The following is a 21780-nucleotide window of genomic DNA, read 5'->3' as shown; positions in this document are numbered from 1 at the left end:
ACACTTTAACAGAGACTTTAACTTTTAAAATACCTTTTATAGACCGTGTCAGAAAAGTATCCTCTAAAGTATCATCATTAGCCAGATTTTGAATTTTAGCATAAATTCTGGCCCACATTGAAGCTTTTTTCAACCAAGACCAGCCCACTTGGAAAGGATTAAAGCTATCTAACCAATATGCAAAGTCCGCCCACTATACTTTTTGTTTTTATTTTTTTACATGACATTTAGGGGCTTGTCCTTTAACATTAAACAGAGCAGAATATACAGGAGTGCCCAAGAATATCATCTTTATTTTTCTACGAAGGGTCTCAAACAAAACCTTTCTTCCACATAGCTTTCAAAGATTTGTCTATGGTAGTTTTTCCATGGAAGAGCTCATTGTAGCAGAATGGAAACTTTTAAATCTCACTTTTGAACCTTGACTACTGGAAATTGACAGCCAGTAAAAATGGGAGCTGGTAATTTTGCACAACTAAAGCCATTTTTTTTTTTTGTACAATAATACATGGGCATGCCATCTGATGCTGAGACCAACAAGAGCAATCTCACTGTTGTTCTTATTGAATTTAAATTTATATTTTGATCACTTAAATGAATAGTAACCGGGAGGTGCCTTAAATGAACATGTTTCTGCATGGTTTGTTGTTGGAGAATGTATAACTCCTTTTTCCACTCTGTCATTCTCTATTCTTATTTATAAGCAAAGCGCAGTTAGGTTGTTGTCTCCTAATCTCTTTTCACCAGAATGTTAATGTTGTGTGGTGTCTGATGTTTCTGATTCAGAGAGGCTCTTCAGTCTCTACAGCAGGAAGTGAACAAACTCAAAGAGAGACTAGAGGGAAGTATGAGTCTCTCCAAACCTGCCAGTCCTGTAAGAGCACCCTCTTCTGCCACGGAGGATATAAACGGTCATCCTCACCCTCAGACGTCCACACCTCAGAGGCATAATTTAAGGTAGCGTTCACTCATTGTTGCTCTTTAAAGGTTGACTCAGGCTGAGTTCGGAATGGCATACTACAATACTACTCTGCCATAGACATATGTATGTTAGAAGTAGTATGGGTAGAATGCCATTCTGTAATCTGCATCAGTAAATATTTGTTCGTATCATCTTGGACATAGTGACACCTAGTGGTGTGGATGCAGCATCATTCTAAATTAATAGTTTCCAGTTACAGATGCCATTGTTGAAATTTGTATTTACAATCAGCCATGATTAATTTAATCCAAGAGTAAAAGTGCCCAATAACAAAAGGTTTCCTAAAATTAAGCGAGTAGTATTCAGCTGGTCATGTGATTTACAAAATGGCTACCCCCATGATGGTGCCCATGCCCCATATAGAGAAAAAAAACAGCTTTTATAAGGTTACTGATATGACTAGAGTCCTCATCTCATGTGAGTGCTCATGATTTTATACATATGTTTCAAAATTACGATTAATTTCTTTAGGAGTTAAACATTTTTTAATGGGGGGGGGGATGACTAAGTCAAGTCAAGTGGTTTTTATTGTCGTTTCAACCATATACAGTTAGTACAGTACACAGCAAAACGAGACAACGTTCCTCCAGGACCATGGTGCTACATAAAAACAACAAAGGACCAACGTAGGACCACATGAGACAACACAATGAAATAAAATACCTATATAAAATACCTATATATATATATATATATATATATATATATCTATACCTATATAACACGTGCAAACATGTGCAAAGTACGGGACAGTACAACAAATTACTGACAATGAACAGGACAATAGACACAGTGCAGCGCCGACCAGTACTCAGTAGTGCAAAAAGATGACAGTTTCTAAAAATGTAAACATAACGTACTATGAGATAGTGTTCTATGCACATAGCAGTTATTGAGGTAGCAGACAGTTATAAGGTGACAGTGCACCTTTAAATACATTTTATAGAACTACTTTATGTATTATTGCCATTTGAATTTGAGCCATCTTTACACTGCAAAGGTGGCATAGAAGCTGCATCAGAAGTGGCAAATATACCAAGAAAGGTGCATAAGGCTGCTCAGAGGTGGAATAAATGCATTTACAATTACAATTGCATAATGTATAAACACTTTATTCTAAGGTTCCATTTGTGAACATTAGCTAATGCATTAGGTGTCATGAACTAACAATAAACAATACTTTTACTGCATTTAGTAATCTTGATTCATGTTAATTTCACCATATATGAATATGTTTTTAAAATGTTCTATTTGTTAAAATTAGCTAATGCACTATGAACTAACAAGGAACAATTTTATTTTTATTACAATAACAAAGATTAATAAATTAATAAAACCTTATGAACCTTATGAAAAAATATAACACTATAAATTATTAATTGCAGTATATTCTCATGACAATAACAGGTTTAGGGCTGCTCCGATTCTGCATTTCATTTACAAAGAACCAAATCTGCATCAGATCTGCCTTTTTACACTAGGGGCGGAGGTGTGTTAGAGCAAGCATGATTTAGTCTGGCTTTTATGCGGCATTGCATCTTTACACAGAATTTTGGGAAGGCAGAGAGCCGTCTTATATCGACTGTGTAAAGAGGCCTATAATTAAAAAAAAAAAAAAAAAAACTGTATACAGTATTTGTTACAATTTTAGTTATGTGATAGTCTGATATGTCATATCTTACATGTTACAAGTGATTTAAGATTTGGTGCGAATGAGCGCATACCTTTCTTCATAGGCATTCAGAGAGATCAGTGATCGGCAGGCAGAGTGAGAGAGGGAGGAATGGAGAGAAAAAAGAGAAGGAAAACTCACCAATACCTGCCGTGAGACAGAGATCAGCATCTTTACCTCAGTATCGAACTAAACCTGATCGGAGTATGTTCACTCACAACTACCCTTTTCAAAGTTAAAGTCATGTTTCTGATACTGAATTGTATCTAATTTGACCATTTCCCTAATCAACCCTGCAGCAACTGACTCCGAACATGTCGAGTCTGAGCCAAGAACATCAACATTAAGACACATACCAGTGTCACCAATAAAAACACCAAGAGGAAGAAGACGAACCAGAGTAGGGTTTGGATACCCCATGGTGGACTGTACCAGTAAGAAAATATGTTACTCTAATGGGGAATACAATGGCAGTATTGGTGACTATACACTTTTCAGTCTGGTTGTTGAGCTAGGACCCGTTTTTGTGAGTTTACTTAAAGGCATAGTTCTCATGTAGTTCCAAACCCATATGACTGTCTGAAATTGCAGAAATTATTTGTTCATTTCATCAGAGCAAAAGGCTAGCTCATCGACGGGCAGATCAGAGGAGAGTGATGAAACTGAGTCAAGCCGAGGGCCAGAACCAGCCTGCCCACACTGTTTGTCAGAGCGCACAGGTGCCTCTACACATAAGAACCCATAAGAACCACAATAATAGAGTCTGAATCCTTAGCTCACTGTATCAACTGTCTATTATTTTTCATGTCCCGTCCTTTCTTTGTAAACGACCAGTGAGGAGCAGAAGTTCTCCACATCTCAACCAGTCTTACTGTAGCCATTGTCCATTGTGTGGTGTTTTACTGCCCAGTCAAACCAGAGCCAGTCAACCAGGTTTGACACTTCTTTACTCGTATGGGTGTGTGTTTGTGTGTTTTAAAGTTGTCATTTCTAACTCAACTTTTAATTGTTTTGTTTTAAGATTATAATGACAAAACTAAACTTATTTTCTCAAAATATGAGCATTATGACAGGTAAGAATAATGTTGATTCTCGTTTTGTGTTAGCAAACCAGGACCCAGTCTCCATCCCCACAAGGAGTCAGCCAATGAGATCCCAGCAGAGGGACAGAGTAGGCATGAACATGGCAGTGGCTCCTCCACCTACAGTGCTGGGTGGTGTTCCTGTTGTCCCATATATGCCAGTCTATCCTTCAACTCTGTAAGAATCTCTGGATAAACTGATAATTTATTTACAAAGCCCCTTCCTATGCAGCTGCTTGGACAATGCGTAACAGTAGAATGAATGAGAACACGATTATGAAGAATCTTATGAAGTTTTACAAATATATCATCAAAATCAATTCTGCTGTCTAAGAAATAGCTTTTGTTTTTCCAAGTTAGTAGATCAGTGTGCAAGACCCATATAATTTAAATTTGCACTGCACACCCAGTTGCCTTTTGATGGTGTTTAAAAATCAATTGCACTTGATTGCCAATTAGATCTGTTGATATGGCGCCATACTACTAACACAAGATTCACAATGCTGTCCCATGTTTCCCTGCAGTTACGTCTCCAGCCCTCTAGCAACACAGGCCTACTCACAACCCTTTAACATCTTAATGAGTCCCTCCAGAGATGAAAGGTCATGGTTCAGAAGTCATCGCAGACACACTCTCTCTATGGACCATAAACCGCATTCTTTAAACAGCTCTCTGAATCGCGCCATCACTGCAGCCAGAAACATGAGACAGGTCTCTCATCATATGGCCCTCTCTCTGGCCTCAGGACTGCAGAACGAGAGCTTCCTCACCACGTCCTGCACCTACTGACACTTACATTTATACATTTAGCAGATGGTTTTATCCAAAGCAACTTAGAAATGAGAATGATTAATATGACATATCTTTCTGCTACATGGTTGTGTCTCATGACAAGAGAAGTTTGTGAATTTGTATTAGTTTACATATAAAGTGGTTTGACTGTGATGGGCAGACGTGCACAGTCTCTATTGTAAAATGTGTCTCAGGTGACGTGCTACCTTACAGATTGTAAACATACAGAAAGTTTGTACATACAGTGGCCCCAAAAGTGTGGACACTTAAAGGTATAGTTCAGCCAAAAATGAAAATTCTCCCATCATTTACTCACCCTTATGCTATCCCAGATATGTATGACTATGTTTCATCTGCTGAACTCAAATGAAGATTATTAGAAGTCTCTAAGCTCTTTTTGTCTAAACAATGCCAGTGAATGAGTGATTTTTGGAGCTTCAAAATTTTGGCACCCAATTCAACATTAAAGTCATCCATACAACTCCAGTGGTTTAATCAATGTCTTCAGAAACAATATGATAGGAGTGGGTGAAAAATAATTAAATATTCAAGTCCTTTTTTTTTACTATAAATTCTCCTCCCAACTTGGTCATTATCCACTTTAACTTTCACATTCTACATTTGCATTTTTGGTGATTCACATTCTTCATGCACATCGCCCCCTACAGGGCAGGGTAAAGAATTTCTATCCAAAAAGGACTTGAATATTGATCTGTTTCTCACCCACACCTATCATGTGACTTCCAAAGATATGGAATAAAATACTGGAGTCGTATGGATTACTTTTCTGAAGCCTTTATGTACTTATTTGAGCATAGAAATGTTGGCACAAATGTTGCATTGTATGTACCTACAGAGCTGAAATGTTCTAAAAATTATAATTTGTGTTTTGCAGAAGAAATAAGTCATACATAGCGTGAGGGTGAGTTAAAATAAAAGAAATTTGTATTTTTATTTTTGGGTGACTATCCCTTTTAAGCCACATTTATTGGCTATTTGCTGTTATTATCATTAGTTATAAGATTACTTATAATAATGTTGATTGTTTTTATTGTTTGTCTGAGGATTTAAAGAAACTGTTAGGACAGGCAGCTTCAGGAAAGTGGCTCCAAGGTAAATGTCGGAGTCTACATTTTTTAACTTAAGATTGTTAATGTCATTGTAAAAGAAAACGGTAGTAGTTTTGGGTATTGAGTACGATGAATTTCATGATTTTTCTTGTTTTTTTGCATTTAATATTTATAGAGCTGTAATTTTATACATTTAAAAAAAAAAAATAAAAAAAATTACTATGATGTTTCCTTGAATCTGTTTGACTGTGTGTGTTTCAAAATAAGGAATTGGATCTTTGTTTCCTTTGACCATAGCTGCAGGAGTTTGTGTGGAGATAAAGTGGTGAGAGCCAGTAACATATTATGCATTCAGAATCCAGTGATAAAGGACGGTGGCTAATCAAACAGCCACACAAATTTTCATATAAATAAACCCATTTGTTCAGTAAATCTATGCAATGAGTTTTACCAGAGTACACTGCATTCAAGATGAGATCAGAGCTATAGAGGAAGTCCCTTAAGGAGCATGGAACAAAAATGTACTGATTCCATATTTGTATTGGAAGCCAATTTATTAGACAGCCTTAGTATATCGGTACACATAATGTATACTTTAGTTTGTGCTTCAGCACTCGCAAAACTAGAATCCAAGTAAGTTCAACAGGTTTAGGACGAACTACGTTCTTATTTATTGATATTCTCTGAAAAATAAATTGAATAGAAATCAATTCAGTGGACACAGTGTGTTCAATACAACAGCAAATCAAAATAACGTAATCATTTCAAAATAAAAAAAGAGAGAACCATATAGGCCCAAGTTGTTGCATCACAGAATACAACCCGTCTGCCAGAGGAGTAGAGGAAACTGAAACGCTTAAAGAGGGTTGTTTCTTTGCAAAGCCATTCACCATTAGAAGATATAACATTGCACCAGAAATAATCAGACAAACAAACAAAAGATAGACATTATCTATTGTTTCCCAGTTTATCACTACATCTACAGCTAATATGTCACAAACACAGTGGATTCACATTGGCAAAGGAAAGTTTTACTACTTCACAGTTAGAAATTTGCACCAAGCAACAGTTGAGATGGAAAACAGTAACATATGGCATATATAACAACACACTACTCAGTGCATGGTCCGGTTAAACAATGATAAAGACTCAATCTGACAAGATACAATACTGAAATACAACTGGCCCTTTTTTTGAATATCTTAAACATTTGCAAGCAATGGCCTTCTTGACACTAAATCATGAGGTCTCTGCAGAAGGAGACGTGAAAAGGACGCAGAAAGAAAATGCTCCCAAAATCAAGACTGGAGGAAGGGTGACATCCGCTACCTAGGCACAGTGTCTCTTTCACTTTTTACTCCATTGGCCTCCTTCCTCTTCACCACTGAAGTCCCAGGAGATGCTCATAGTTTCATTTTTACACATCTTAACATGGGTTTTTATTTTTTTATTTTCAGTCTCAAAAGGTCCACATAGTAGCGTCCGTAGCATGCACACCTAAAATGAAGACGACATTTAAAAACCCCCCAAGCATCTAAACTGGGCGGAAGTTTAGCCTTCAGCATTGGAAGTGATATGCGTAATTTTGCCTTACTGGTCTGATTCACAAACCAGTCCCATCCCCACCTTCCATTAAACCATTAAAAACATACGGAGTTAAAGAAGGAACAAATGCAAAGAATGATCTACCATTTAAAAATTCTAGCAGGTTCCATAACATACAACATTACATTTGGTACTTTCAGGTTTTTAATTGGCGATTTATAATTCAGTTTGACAGTGTAATCCTTTGCATTTGTTGTAAAACAGAATACTTGCAATGATTCATTTATTTTAACATATACATACGTGTGTGTGGGTTTTATTTTGTCACCAATTTATTTATTTTTTTTACTTTCAAGCAAGATGCATACACAATTTATATAGGAGCAGGAGAGGGTAACCGCTGAAGGTAGGGTGAGGGGGTGGGGGAGTTGTGATTTTAGCTTGTCGGCTCCTCATCGGGTTTGTTCATGGCCTTGAGAGTGTCGAGGAGCATGGTTGGGGAGACGACATGAGTCGAACCTGTATGGATGAGCATCAAGGGTTGAAAAAAGAGAAAAATAGTTAGATCGGAACATACGCATATAGATATTACTATATAAATGTGCTTTCAGCTGATGTATGTGTATACATATATACACACACACACACACTTTACCATTAAATGCCAATTAAAAATAAAACTGGGCTATTCAAATCTGTTCCTGGCTTTAGCTCCCACCCTAATCAGACGCAACTAATCAAGCTATCGGGAAATTACAGGCAGGAGTGTAGAAGCATGTTTTGAACTAAAATCTGCAGGATGGTGGCCATCTTGGAGTGGGGTTGATTAGCATAGATTAGCTCCGCAAAAAACTCTAATGTTTTGACTCCGTTTATACATTGATAATTGAACAAATTCAATTTATAAATTGTATAAATAGACTAAATGTTTCCATTTCACAAAGATTGTGAAAATTGCATGTTTGCAATGTATTAAAGTAAGTCCAAAATGGTATATACACTAACTTTAAAATATAAAAACTTTACTAACTTACTAATTTATATTAAATCTAACAAATTTGAAGTTTTCCTCTTAATCCAAAAAATTATATAAAATGCAAAATGAATGAACTTTGACTCTTTAGATATTTAGCTGAAGACACATTTCCAACACAAATTAGACATTCAAATGAACCTAAACATTTGTGCTACAGGGTCACCAGACAAAGAATATTTATGTGGTATTGTGACCCATACCAACTGAAATAACTGTTTCTTGGTTCTCTGTAGAACAAATGTTTTCATTTTACTCCATGTTATCGCAATACTACCAAATATTTAGCAAAGCTGCATATTCCTACTAATTCTGACTCTAATAGCAAAGTAATTGCAATGCACTAAAACACTTAATTGATAAAAGCAGTTTGTTATGAGTGTAACAGTAACTGCCAGTGTAGGGCTAGTAGAACCATCAAGGCCTGCCTACAAAAAATGTCAAACCCAATCTTCAAAATCTGCACCATTGGATGCTGAAGAGTACATGAATTGTATGGTCACCTTTAAATGAACTTCAGCCTTGCCTGATTCTAAATCCAGTTAATATCGTCTATGACTGTAAAAAAATGCAAACATGCAGCTTTGCTAATAGCTGATCTGATATGCAATGTGATTTGTAGCTCACTGACTAGATGAACAGGTCTAAACTAAAGAACCAGAATGGAAACTAATAGTATTTTTGTAAAATAATGGCTGAAACAATCAAGTATGTGTAGCAGTATGGGTTAGGACTGGCATACTGCACATGGTGAGAGTTTACAGTACGAACATGATAAACTAAGAGAAAAAGGGGGGAAATCAAGAGGGATATAGCTTTAGCAGGCTGACACTTGAGTAATGATTGTTGATAGGTTTGAGCAATGATCATTCTTGAACAACTGTTTAGAGTCAGAAAAGGTATTTAAGGACACTCTGTATTACAGGACCTTATTTGTGTGCCTTTTTAAGGGGGTTATAAATGTTATATGTACTCCTTGTAACACAAGATTTAGATTGAAGGCAAACATAACACCTAATGGTAGGATTCAAACATGTTACAATGAGTAGTATAGAACACTTAATGTATGATATAACCATAAGCCAGCACATGAATAATAGTTCTATATTATGAAGTGTACCTAAATTTGATATTGTTTACGTAGCACGTACATAGTGAGATGTTTAAAGGGGTTATATCACCATCATTGTTTTTCAAAATAGCTATTAGCTATACGTTAAGTAACAGCAACAAAAACAGCCTATTTACTATGCCCTCTTCGCACGTGAAATGAGACACAGCTTTGCTGCATTTAGGCACAAGTTCCAGGTTTGATGTCATCCAATAGTGTTTTTAATTGCCCCATCCTTCAATAACAGCCTCTTTGCAAAGTGCACTTGATATAGTGATCGAATTATAAAATAAACCTTATTCTAAATAGACTTTATCTTCTCATTTAATATACTCTATATGACACTTGAAAGTTGTGGACGATCTGAATGAGCTGTTTTTATTGCTCAGTTTCAATAGACAGTCTTTTTGGACTTCTAAGAATGCCGTGCATTAAGCGGAGCACAGTGCGATACTTCAAACGTGCAAATTCAGTGGGCGTGGCCATGAAGTTTTTATATTTTCGTGCAAGCAAGTGCTAAGTCTAGGTGCAAGTGGGTTGGCAAAAATTGTGCGCACAAAGCGCTAAAGGGCTGGGTCAAGTGCAATTTAATTCTGAGGTTCTTCTCCGGTTATTGCATGGTCTACTTCCAATCATATATTCCATTGCCTGTCAAGCAACAGATACAAATGACGACAGTCCATTCATAATAATTTGGTAGTGTAAACGGGCTACATGTAATGCATTAGAAGAATAGAAATATGAACCATTTCTGTCTTCTGTTCTTTTGTGCAAGTACTACGTCCTTGCTGTGAACGCTCTCCTGTTTTGTCTGCCATGGTTCCAGTGCTATGGTGTTTAGTGGTTGTAAAATACTACTGAGGATGTTTGTGTTTCTTCCTGCCTCCAGAGTGCGATGTGTGGTCTCTATGGGCCTGTCACATCTGCTTTCTTGACATGGTTACGGGATGTTTTAAACGTGTTTTGCTGCTCTCCCATAGTTCATTATTTTGTAATGTATATTGGTTATATGTTTCTCTGATTAATGTTTTGTGTTTAAGTGATTTGGAAAGTTGAATATTCTGAATAAATTTGGAATATTGATTTACTGACAAACATATCATCTGTTTAAAAGTGATTGATAGTTGACCAAATAGGTTGCTAATTGATAAACATTCACTTTATTAATTAATATCGATAAATTAGTTCGTTTCCACATTACATGATATTAAAGCTTGTTTAAAAAACACCTGTAGAAATGGGTGTATAAAACATTATAATCTCTTTTGATTATAATCATAAACCTGAAGCACAAATGCTAGCGCTAGCGCTATTGTTTATCAGTTGGGTTGCTAGGAAGCATCTCTAATGAGAGTCAAACTCCTGTTAAGCTAACGGGAGCATTGGAGTTCCGAATATCGGGGAATGGAATGCATTTATGGTCTGAGATATCAAGCAGGAATATCCCTCATCCAACTTGAATGGAACGCAGCATAACCGTGTACCCTGACGAAATGAAATTTATTGCACAAAACAGTCATGCTGCAGTTAAAATTATGCTTGCTTGAGCATTAAGTGTCGTTTCAAGTTCTGGCTTTCGTGTGTGGACATATTTTTTAAATGTCAGTTGGTATTATTAGTTGACGGCCACGCAATGCATGACAGGATAGCGTCTTATTCATTGTAAAACTGACTTTCTTAATTGCATGAATCGCACTGAAGGCCTATACTTAAAACGCATGGCCCGCGGCTGGCAGAAACTGATTTTAGACTTTGCGTGAGATTGGATGTGCTTTTCAGATGTTTTAGCACAATGATTTCTAGGGAAAATAGCAAATGGCACTTTGCGCCACTTTAACACACAAAATACCCATTGTTTGCGTACATACACCCACAGATAGTGTAAAAACTCATGGCCACTTGCACTTTGCGCTGGCACGAAAATTGGAAAAGACGTAGCACATGGTCATTGCGTGTTGCTCTGTGCCTAGCTCGCTCACAAAAATAAAACCCGAAGTCTTGTATCTCAGAAGTTAATGGAAAATAATATTTGTCATGATATGACCCCTTTAAGTGTCACTCAGGGACCACAAATTAAGTGATGCTGTGGTCTGTTTTATAATCAACCATTTAAAAAAGTAAATTTGTGTTTAATGCATACAAAATACCATAACATGACCATTCTGAAAACTGGCATAACCAGGACTAAAACTAGTTAGTAGCAAAATGTTAGTTTTTAGGGGGGGGATTTTGTGATGAAGCATTAGTGCTAAAGCATATCAGAAGAACACTGCTACATTTCAACCGTTGCCATCTGCAGAAGAATTAATCAGAAAGAAGAGCCATTCTGACTGGCAGAGGATTAATTTTTAACATATTCTTTGCAGACGCCACATGGTGATGTAGACGTGATGTGAGGTAGTTTGAGGAATCCAGATTATCCAGCATTGGCATCCAACATCAAATCAATCACCGCTCCAAGAAAAAATAAAAAAAATGTTAAAATGAGTGATTGCTTTGGATTATTATTCTAAAATAATCGGAATATGGTGAGTCTTGAGGGTAGATTAAATCTGCGGGAAAACAGAAAATGATATTTGAGAAGTCAAATGGAAGTAGCCATTCCTCATCGGAAGAAGAGGCACCATTGAATTAGAAAGTGCATACTTGGGGAAAATGCAGTTTAATCCACCCAACTGAGAGGATGCGGAAGTCAACAGGGATGGAGTCCGGACCCCAACTACATTTGTCACTCAAGAAAGGCTCTGCCCCCCACAGTTCTGAATGAGGCATTCAGCCAGCCAATCATTTCTCTTTTGAAATTGATGGAATTGGATAGTTATTGGCTGGTACAGTTCGAGGACTGAGCCCGAGTGTGACAGGGGCCGAACAGCCATCCCTGAGGCATGGTGGCATTTGTAAAACGGTAAATGTGGAAGTAGGAACAAGGAAAGAAAGCCCTTGTGCTGTGGGGATTCAGAAAGGGTTTCTTTGTTCGGCTGCCTTTACTTTTTCAGTGTGATTTCTCTCTCCCACCCTTCCCTCTTTCTCTCTCTCACTCGTCTGAGGGGTCAGGTTCCTCAAAGGATACCCTAGTGGATTCTCGGAAGTCGGGATGCCGCAGGTCCATTAGAAATTTGGTGGGGGTGAGCGAGTGAGTAGAACCTGCGGAGGAACAAAGGTGGCTTCACGCTTAGCATTGATCTCACACTGCACCTCACGTTCTTTCACCACCTTTCATCTTTGTGAGGGGTAAAAAGAGGGTTAAATAACCAGTTTCCACCATCTGATGGTCCGATATTTTCTAAAGGGATCGTCCTAGAACCCCAACAAAAATTATTTTGGAAGCTCTTGGTGTATTTAGTACTGACAGAAGCCACAAAATCTTAAAAGCCTCCTACAATCAACTATGTTTTATAATAATTCCCTGAAAGTTACAGCCAAACTGATTTTCTCACTGAGGTCCTTCAGCAGCATTGGTCATCTCTAATAGCAAAATAGACCTCATGCTTGGACAAAATAGTATAACTCTAGCAATGCCGTGGACTGGAATAAAAATTAATCATTTAAAAATGGTAATGCCCTGTGTTTTAAGGCCAATTTCAAAATTTCTTATGGAAAACAACTGATGAAGAGCTCTTCCTGCACTTCATAATTCATTTCTAAGTGGCCATTCACACTGACAGTGATTTGCAATGACAAAGTAACCAAAAGTTTCAATGAGAGTTGGTGGTTTGAAAGAATTTGGCAATGGAACAAATCTGAACAGAGTTCAAACTTTTGCAAATGCTGCAACTACAAACTGGGAATTGTAGGAAAACAGTACAGTGACTTGGCAAACTATTTGATCAGAATTTTGTAAGTGTGAACGCCCCCTAACACTTCTATGTTGGCTCCCATTGGCCTTAGTGAAAAACGTAATCCTGATGAATAAATAAAAGTACATTTTATGGGTAATTACACACACAAACACACGACACATACACACAGAAAAAACTTACGAACATAGACTTATGAACACAGCAGAGGCTCATAACTGCAATTTAAGAGCAGTTAAAACACAACAGCACAAAATACAAGACAAGAGCACAAGAAAAATATAAAGACAGATTCCCATACTAGGATGTAAATTAGTTACATGTACAATTAATCAAAACAGATACATAAATAAGGCTTAAGGAGATACATCTTAAGGCTTTAAAGGGTGGTTGCTTGTTAACACTGGAATTTAATATAGTGATTGTTAATGGTATCCTATGCAGACTCACCAGTGATGGCCTCCCATTTGCCATTGGCCTGTGTGACCTCATAGGCACAGCGCATTTCACTAAAGGACATGCCTCCGATGATGAAAACCATGACGCGTGGGCCTGTGCGGTACTCTCCAGGGGTTTTATTCTTGTGCCAGTGGCCATATCGGGCACTGCCATGGGAGGGACACAATAACAGACAAGAATCATAATTCACATCAACTTTGCTGTACAATCTTCGGTGGGTCATAGTTTCTTTTTGAAACCAAAAGATTCAAACAAAATAGTAGTAAGTGTGACATCATTTGAAAGAACTGGTTATCGCAATACCATTCATTGCATACCAGTGGCAGTAGTTAGTTAGAGAATGCACTCTTATCAAAATATAAGAAAGCAGCTGTAAGTGACAATATCTGTCTTGCTATTTTCTACATAAGTGTTTGATTAGAATCAGAATTTCTATCCATTCCGGTACCTTCAAAACACGATTTCCTTTAGGAGGATTATTTCAGGCGGTCAGTGAATGAAGACTAGTCACTCAAGAAATTCTCTGCCCATTACCCACCCACCCAGCCAATCATTTAACTTTCGTTATTGATGGAGTTGGATAGTTATTGGCTGGTACCGTTCAAGGCGTGAGCCTAATTGAGATGGGCTGGAAAGCCATCCCTGAGCCGTGGTGGTGTTTGTGTGGAAGTAGGAGCAAGGAAGTCTAGAGACTATATAACAGACAATGATATTAACCCATTGACCGCCTGACAAACTTACTTAATTTGTTCTACTTTGTAGACAGGAAATAACAGCTTTAATAATGTATACATGTATCTCATATACTCAGAAAACACAGAATATTCTCCTAACCTCAGAATATGGTTCCTGTTTTTGTTTTCTCTTGGGGGTATTAATTCCTAACGTTCGTCTAGGCACATTTTTAGGTTTTATTTTTTTATTACCATAAACTAATGTTCTCAGAACATTGCAGGGAGGTTTTTATGTGGCAAAAGAGCTTACTGTATATAGAAGGTTATAATGGTTATTTTTCATTCACATTAATCTAACTTTGTCTATTTCTTTTGCTCTTTCTTACTACTAGCTACTCTTGCGATAGCATTTTCCTATGCAAATGTGGGTTCAAAAGCACTCGCTTTTACTTACTAACCTATCAACCAGACATTCTCATGTCTCACACCGTCTGTACTTAAGTGTCATTTGCAAGCATAATACAGAAAATCGCTTTAAACACAGGTTATCAAAACAGACACGATGGGACCGAGAGAACTGATATAGAGTCCACCAGCTCTCCTGCACCGAGAGCAGGGTCCTGCTTTGCCTCTGCTATTGTTTACAGGAGCTGTGCATGTTTGTTTGCCTTTAAGGCAGAACAGCATGCAAGGATCATTATTGCAGACCCTAAAGGAAATCTGCCAGTCTATGCAGCTTCTGCTGCTGGGGGTATAAGCCAAGCGACCGTTGTTCACTCTCGCCTAACATTACACTACCCATCCAATCATTGTATTGATCTGAATGCTCTCCCCATCCCTCTGTGTACAAATTACTATTGATCCAACTTCAAGACTTCATCCAACTTCACAGCTGTGCATAAGGAGTGTGTGTGTGTGTGTGTGTATACCTGACTGCAGAAGTGCTGAAGGAAGAGGACGAGCGTGTTGAGATGTACGGATAGTGTTTGGTGTCAAGCTTGTCTTCGATAACATCCTGCAAGATTTGCAATTGCGTAAAATTACCCATTTATACATACACAATCACACAAACAGTCTGCAGTTTCTCTATAGACAAGGTTTTCATGCTTATTCTTTTCCAAATATAAACTATTATGAGTTTACAGTCTTTAAACCTTTACAGTCATTTGAGAGTATTAGTATTAAGAGTATATTTGTTTTCCACTAAAAACATCTAAACAACCTTAAAACCAATAACCAAAGAAAAATCTGATTAGGAAAACTACGTTGGATATTAAGACTTATTTTCAGAGAATATATCTTTAATAACATTTATTTTGTCTTGTTGCACTGGCAGATGTTTTACTTGTTTAAAACTATTGAAAACAACCTGCCAGTGCCACAAGATAAAACACACTGCAGGAACCCTGTATAGTACGGGCTTTACCTCCATGATGTCCTTAATCAGGGGGGTCCAGCGAGACAGCTGGTAGGTCTGCTCGCTCACACGCTCCTTACGATCAAGCTTTTTGCCTCTGCGGAGGGTGGACTGCAGCATACAGACACAAAGGACAAATGTCAAGTCTCTTACAGAAAGCCAGAAACCCTGTTTGTAATTGTTGCTTAAAGTAACGCATGTTGAACTAGAAGTGGATGGCATACATCTGTGATGATGGGGACACCCAGGTGGGCCATATTGGTGATGATCTCACTGTCCTCGGGAGGTATCTGGGCATGTTGGATCAGCTTGTTAAGATTCTCCTCCGTGATTCCTGTTTTGCACACACACACACACACACACACACACACAAGTAATGTTACATAATGGCTGATGAGGGCATGGGAACGCAAGCTGGGACATAAAATGGCTGATCAACACAACTAACAAAGCAATCTCTTTTACCGTTTTTGAGGAAGATGTAGAGCAGGATGATGCGGATCTTGTCATAGGTGCTGACGTTGGCGTCCAGCAAGATTGGCACGATGGCCCTCATGGGGTCTTTAATCTTTTCACCCTCTGCGTCTGTTCCCATTGCAAGATCCTGCCGGTAGGCAGGCAGAACGCAGTTAATAAATTATATTCAGGACACTGGAAGTGACAGTAATAAAAACACAAAAACACGTAAAAAAAAAACACATTTCAGATAATTTTAGTATCAATAAATACTAATGAATCTACTACCTGATAGTACAGCTAATCTATTCAAATTGCATAATCACAACTATGAATAATAAATAGCAGGTTGTCTATTTGCTTAAAGTCTTTGTTGTGATGTGAAGGTTTTTTTTGTATGTCCTCATACAAAATGTATTATAGTTCTTTCATGGTAACCACAATTCAAAGGGATAGTTCACCTACAAATTGAAATTCTCTTATCATATACCGTCATGCCATCCCAGATGTGTATGACTTTCTTTCTTCTGCCGAACACAAGCACATATTTTTAGTAGAATATCTCAGCTCTGTTGGTCCATTCAATGCAAGCGAATGGTGACCAGAACTCATAAGGTCCCAAATGTATATGCATTAAAGGCAGCATAAAAGTAACCCATAAGGCTCCAGTGTTTAAATCCATTTCTTCTGAAGCCATATAATTGTGGATAAGAAAGAGATCAATTTCTTAGTCCTTTTTTACCATCAATCTCCACCTTTGACCAGCCCTGTCCAGCAGGTGGCTGTATGTGAAAGTGAAAGTCCCTTTCCTCACCAGAATGTGGAAGTGAAAGTATAGATTTATAGTAAAAAAAAACAATTTGTCGTAACATTTTCAACTAAGAGTAATTCATGAAGTATTTAAACGCTAAAAGTAGATCCCAAATCCAGGACAGCTTAGACGTCATCCTGAGGACCCCTAAGAGTGACTCACAAATGATGTGAAGCACGCCTACACGCCTGAGTCGTAGTATTTAAATAATATAACATGATAATATTATAAACATTATAATATCAATATTGTCCTTTAAATAAGGTATCGTTTGAATCTTATGGGGGTTTTTTTTTCATTATTGCATACATGTATATATGTACGCCCTGGATTCGAACTCGCGACTCCAGGGGAGGGAGACAGAGTCAATACTCGCGGAGATACCCTGGCCCCCCAAATTCTTCAGTTAATACAGTTAGTATCGCTAAGGAAAAACCATGGTTCATTTTCGTAATGGTCTGTCCTTTTCTGTGGCATTGATGGCCAATGTGAGTCTGTACCTGTTCTACGCGGCACAGCTTGTCCACGGTTCCCTGGTAGTTCTTCATGCAGTCCTCAGCCAGCTGCAGGTGGGTTGAGTACTAAACGGACAGAGAGTTCATGTGTTAACAGAAAAAACTGCACGCACTTGAGGTGTATTGATTTGACAGTCTCACATACTATATATCTCTTGGGACATCTCTCTCACCTTGCTGAGCTCTTTCTGATATTGGGGCATCTTCTTAAGCATTTGAGACAGGTCCCTCATGGTGGTCTGGAGCACAAACATCGGTCAGACATATTGTTTTATAGGACTGTGATTAAAAGAAACACTTTGAAATGACACAAGGAAAGGAAATGATGACAGAATTAACATTTTTGGGTGAACTATCCAAACTGGTCTAGTTTTTCCTGACTTGATCCATGTAGCGCTGCAGTTTTCTGGTGAAATGAACACTACAACAACAAATTTTCATTCGCAAATTTTCCCACACAATATTATCTTATTACATTAAAGCACTAACTATAATGGACGATTTAATAGACGATACATTTTAACATTTATTCAAGCATGACTGACTTGTGCAGGGGTGTAATTGATAGTGTTGGACTTTGAATGCGGAAGACCTGGGTTCGAGGGCAGCAAAGCATGTTGAGCCGACACATAGAAGTGTCGAAAGTGTCATAAAAGCACCTTAAAATGATGTGGCTGCTTCAGCTATTGCATTTTTCATCTCACATTTGCTTTTTTAGGTTTAGGTATAGCAGTTAGGGTAAGGATGTCAGTTTTGTTCAGTCGCAGATACTATTAGCACTCTGGTGCAAATAATGGTATATGCCATTTACACCCCAGTGCAAATTGTGGCAGATATTATTTGCACCCCAACGCTGGTGCAAATAATGGTAGATACTAATTGCACCCTGGTGCAAATGGTGTCAGATACTATTTGCGACCATATTTACTTTTTAACAGTATTATGGGCATCAATGCAGTGTGTTTATTTAGAGTCCCACAGACACACTACATTAACCCTTAAACTTAACCCTAACCTTACCTTGGAAACAGTAACAGTTACTATAGTAATACAGTGATGCAATCTACACACAAGCGATGTTGAGCCGCGGGAACGAGTGCGATTTACAGGCCCCGCCTCCAGATAAAACCCTTCTCTGCACTCTCTGACATTCATTGTGACCACATCAATGTGATGAAATCAACATTATTCTATTATTTTTAGTAGTATTAAAGGAAATATTAAGAGTGGAAACAGGAAATCTGATGGGAAAAAAAATCCAACCGGAATCAAACCGGTGTGTAGTGTTGCTAGGACAACACTACACACCTTAGTGTTAGTTTGCAGTTAGTTTGACGTATATTACTGTAGTTTCACCTGACTACTGGGGTGCAAATAGCTGCACTGTGTGGCAGATGCTATTTACACCGGGTTGCAAATAGACACTGCATTGGTCATTTCACAATAGAAAAAAAAAGATAATCTCAAATTAGCTTTTTAGGACATTATTGGTTAGGTTTTGGTTAGGAAGGTAGATTTTATGAATTTAAAACTCCATGTAGCATTAGCCTTAATAACCTCATCTTTTTGGAAGAAATTAAACTTGCTTTTAGCGCCCCTCAGTGGACATTTTGCCTAGAAACTGCAGTGAAACGTTTAATGAATCATGTCATTTAATTTTGCCAAAAAGTTGCCACAGTCACATAGTTTTCATGAGATGAGGCTGGAACTATCCCTTTAAGACATGGAGTCTAGGGCCACATCCACACTAAACCATTTGAAAACTAAAGTCATCACATTTTACTTTCAACTGCCAACGAAATCTCATCTGCCAGGCTATCCTCCCTTGCCCACGCTACACAATTCTCTCCTTTTATTTCGCTTTCTCTCTCTTTCATACCCCTCAGCCCATCTCCAGCGTACCTTCTCTCCAGTGTTCATCCGTTTACTGGCAGAGAATTCCTTCAAGGAGCGTGTCACCTCCCTGTAAGCGAGGAAAATGAGAAAGAAGGAAGAAGAGAACAGGGATGTTACCATTTACAGACAAGAATAAGGATATTAAGAACTAAATATGACAAAATAACTCACTGGGACACCTCTGCGATATGTTTGTGTCGTAGCGCCACCCAGAGGTCATCGTCTTCATGCAGCAGGACTTCCTTCTCACGAGAATCACCTATGCCACTGGTCTCATACCTACCAAATCAAATCAAACTATTTATATTCCTTACTTAAAACCAGACTTTTCACAATCCAACTAAATCGTGATAGACTGAAATATTTTGGGATGAACGGCCAAATGAACAGACCTCATTCACTTGTATCTATTCTGCATTCTACAAATACAAGTGGGCCAATTGTGTTTATTCTTACTCACTTGTAGACGTCGTTCTCGATCGGCAGCAGGTCGTATGCCATAGCCTGGAAGGTAAGCTCATGTAGGACAGGGGAGACGGGGTCGAAACCTCGATCCAGAATAATGAGCTGAGAGCGGGCCTTGTCTGGACCCTGCACCGAAATACATGCAGATGTCTGAAAATATTCTAACAGTTCATAATAAGCTTCTATAACTAATAATGCCACCTACAAATATAATACAATGGGCATTAATTATCCTTTCTCCATTCTCTCCATGCAGTGCAGTACAATAATTGATGGGCCACTCACCTCACCCATAGTAGGATCATCTGCCTTGTAGGCGTCCAGTTTGTCTTGAAGCAACTGAGCCAGAGTGGCATTATCTTTGTATTCCCTGTGCACACAGAGGCAGATTATTAGGAGAGACAGAAATTTAAACAGTCAACCCCCGGGCACTGGTTGCTAATTTTGGTGATCCTAACAAGCAGCCATTTCATGGAATCCAGTCAAGAGATGGCTTAGCATGACTTCTCCTTTAGTTGCTGCATCTACACTGCTTTCATCCTGCCAATATTTCGGCAATTATAGAAGCACAAATGAAAGAGTGAATAAAATAAGGAGGTACTGTTGGAGAATTAATTCTTAAGACTAACTCTGCAAAACATGTTTTTGCCATAATGGCCCCTGGTGTCTTACCCTCGGTATCGTACAGCAGGGTACTCCTTTAGTGTGGCACACAGTGTGGCCAGTTGCTCGGCCAATCGTTCCATCACAGGGTTCTTCAGCTGTGTCTTATGAGGGCTGTAGAAGCTCTGTAAGGTGTCAGGGTTGTCCAGAGAGAACACCTAAACACACATCCATACTCATCAATGATAGACCAATATACTGTATCAGCCCGGCCAATTAATCTGGCATTTTGAGATTTTGGTGTCAGCTGATAACTGTGTCAGCTTGCCCGAAGTAGCAGTTCCCCCCTCAATGGTGTCAATGGATGGTGCACATTTTCTATTTTCAACAATTTTCTTTGAGTAGTTGTTGTGCAAAGAAATTGCACCCAGTAAAAGCATGCACTGTCTACGCTGGTTTAGCGCCTGATTCACTAAAGGATTATGTAGATCAGGCGATGATGCAGCAAATGCAATTTGCATGCCGCAATTCCGATCTTGTGGGCCGGTTCTGAGCGACATATAGAGGAGGATGTAGCAGACCACTGCAATCTGGTACACTTTGGAATGTACAGTATCACTCCACTACTGTGATCCAGACACCTTAATCATCCATTTAACATGAAGGTGCACATGACTACACCATGCATCTGGATATATGCTATGTTATAGCACCCTTCTCCATCATTTGATCATTATTTGATTAATTTGTACTGCCACAATCAATAGAAAATGTACACAATCATCACTTTTAAATAAATCCAGTTTACCGCCTGCTTTCCTCGGGTGGTAATAGTGTGATGTTTATTTTGTTGGGCAAATAACCTGAAGATTGTTTAATTAACAAAACAACTGAGACTGTCAGCACAACTTAGAAATACCATATGTATTCATTAGAAAAAATTACAGTAGGACAATATAGAGGAGAATAAGTGTATACAAATTGCATGGAGTTGCATCTATGAAGTACAATCTGTAATGAGTCTAATTTACTGTACATAGAAAGGATGCATGTTTCTGCAAAAAGGAATGACAATGACTTCATTTAAATACTCAAAATGCAGTGCTATTCCAGCGCTGGTTGTTCCTGCTAGAACTAGATTAGATTGCAGGTGGTTAGTGAATAAGACGCAGGTGTTCGCTCTTAAATGCCACACGCAGTGTTTAACGATTTTGCCCCCAAGTGTTTCATTTCAGCAATTTTGCTTGTGTATTAAATTGTTTAGATTGTATACCAGCATTATATTGTCCATTGGTCACCCTGCTCTCTAGATGTCTGCAATTGAAGAAGTATATTGGTTGACCACTTGTATTCATTCTGTAATTACAATGATCCATTCTGTCTGCTGTTTTTTTCTAATA

General features: G+C 38.3%; 2 protein-coding genes across 3 annotated transcripts in view; one reads left to right on the top strand and one right to left on the bottom strand.

The window, feature by feature from the left end:
• LOC127624596 (microtubule organization protein AKNA-like) overlaps positions 1 to 5773 on the top strand; it is a 37642-nt gene extending 31869 nt beyond the window's left edge. Inside the window, 7 exon segments of the mRNA XM_052099384.1 lie at positions 787 to 957; positions 2719 to 2858; positions 2954 to 3088; positions 3269 to 3373; positions 3489 to 3587; positions 3761 to 3914; positions 4261 to 5773. Of these exon segments, the coding sequence (XP_051955344.1) occupies positions 787 to 957; positions 2719 to 2858; positions 2954 to 3088; positions 3269 to 3373; positions 3489 to 3587; positions 3761 to 3914; positions 4261 to 4525 (1069 nt within the window). The 3' untranslated portion in view covers positions 4526 to 5773.
• Positions 5774 to 6139: 366 nt separating this feature from the next.
• The window catches only part of LOC127624594 (syntaxin-binding protein 1), a 40580-nt gene continuing 24939 nt past the window's right edge, over positions 6140 to 21780 (bottom strand). Inside the window, exons 7-20 of one of the 2 annotated variants that reach the window (XM_052099381.1) lie at positions 20450 to 20598; positions 20063 to 20147; positions 19773 to 19903; positions 19484 to 19591; positions 19319 to 19379; positions 17590 to 17655; positions 17402 to 17482; positions 16100 to 16238; positions 15859 to 15968; positions 15644 to 15745; positions 15147 to 15232; positions 13535 to 13689; positions 12276 to 12431; positions 6140 to 7662 (exon numbers count right to left, since the gene is read on the bottom strand). In XM_052099381.1, the coding sequence (XP_051955341.1) occupies positions 12322 to 12431; positions 13535 to 13689; positions 15147 to 15232; positions 15644 to 15745; positions 15859 to 15968; positions 16100 to 16238; positions 17402 to 17482; positions 17590 to 17655; positions 19319 to 19379; positions 19484 to 19591; positions 19773 to 19903; positions 20063 to 20147; positions 20450 to 20598 (1383 nt within the window). In that variant the 3' untranslated portion in view covers positions 6140 to 7662; positions 12276 to 12321. The remainder of the gene's footprint in view (positions 7663 to 12275; positions 12432 to 13534; positions 13690 to 15146; positions 15233 to 15643; positions 15746 to 15858; positions 15969 to 16099; positions 16239 to 17401; positions 17483 to 17589; positions 17656 to 19318; positions 19380 to 19483; positions 19592 to 19772; positions 19904 to 20062; positions 20148 to 20449; positions 20599 to 21780) is intronic. The other variant, XM_052099382.1, reaches the window with a different exon arrangement.

The sequence above is a fragment of the Xyrauchen texanus genome, chromosome 31 (genome assembly GCF_025860055.1).
Source record: "Xyrauchen texanus isolate HMW12.3.18 chromosome 31, RBS_HiC_50CHRs, whole genome shotgun sequence".
In the NCBI taxonomy this organism is placed as follows: domain Eukaryota; kingdom Metazoa; phylum Chordata; class Actinopteri; order Cypriniformes; family Catostomidae; genus Xyrauchen; species Xyrauchen texanus.
This window is presented reverse-complemented; position numbering and strand designations above follow the sequence as displayed.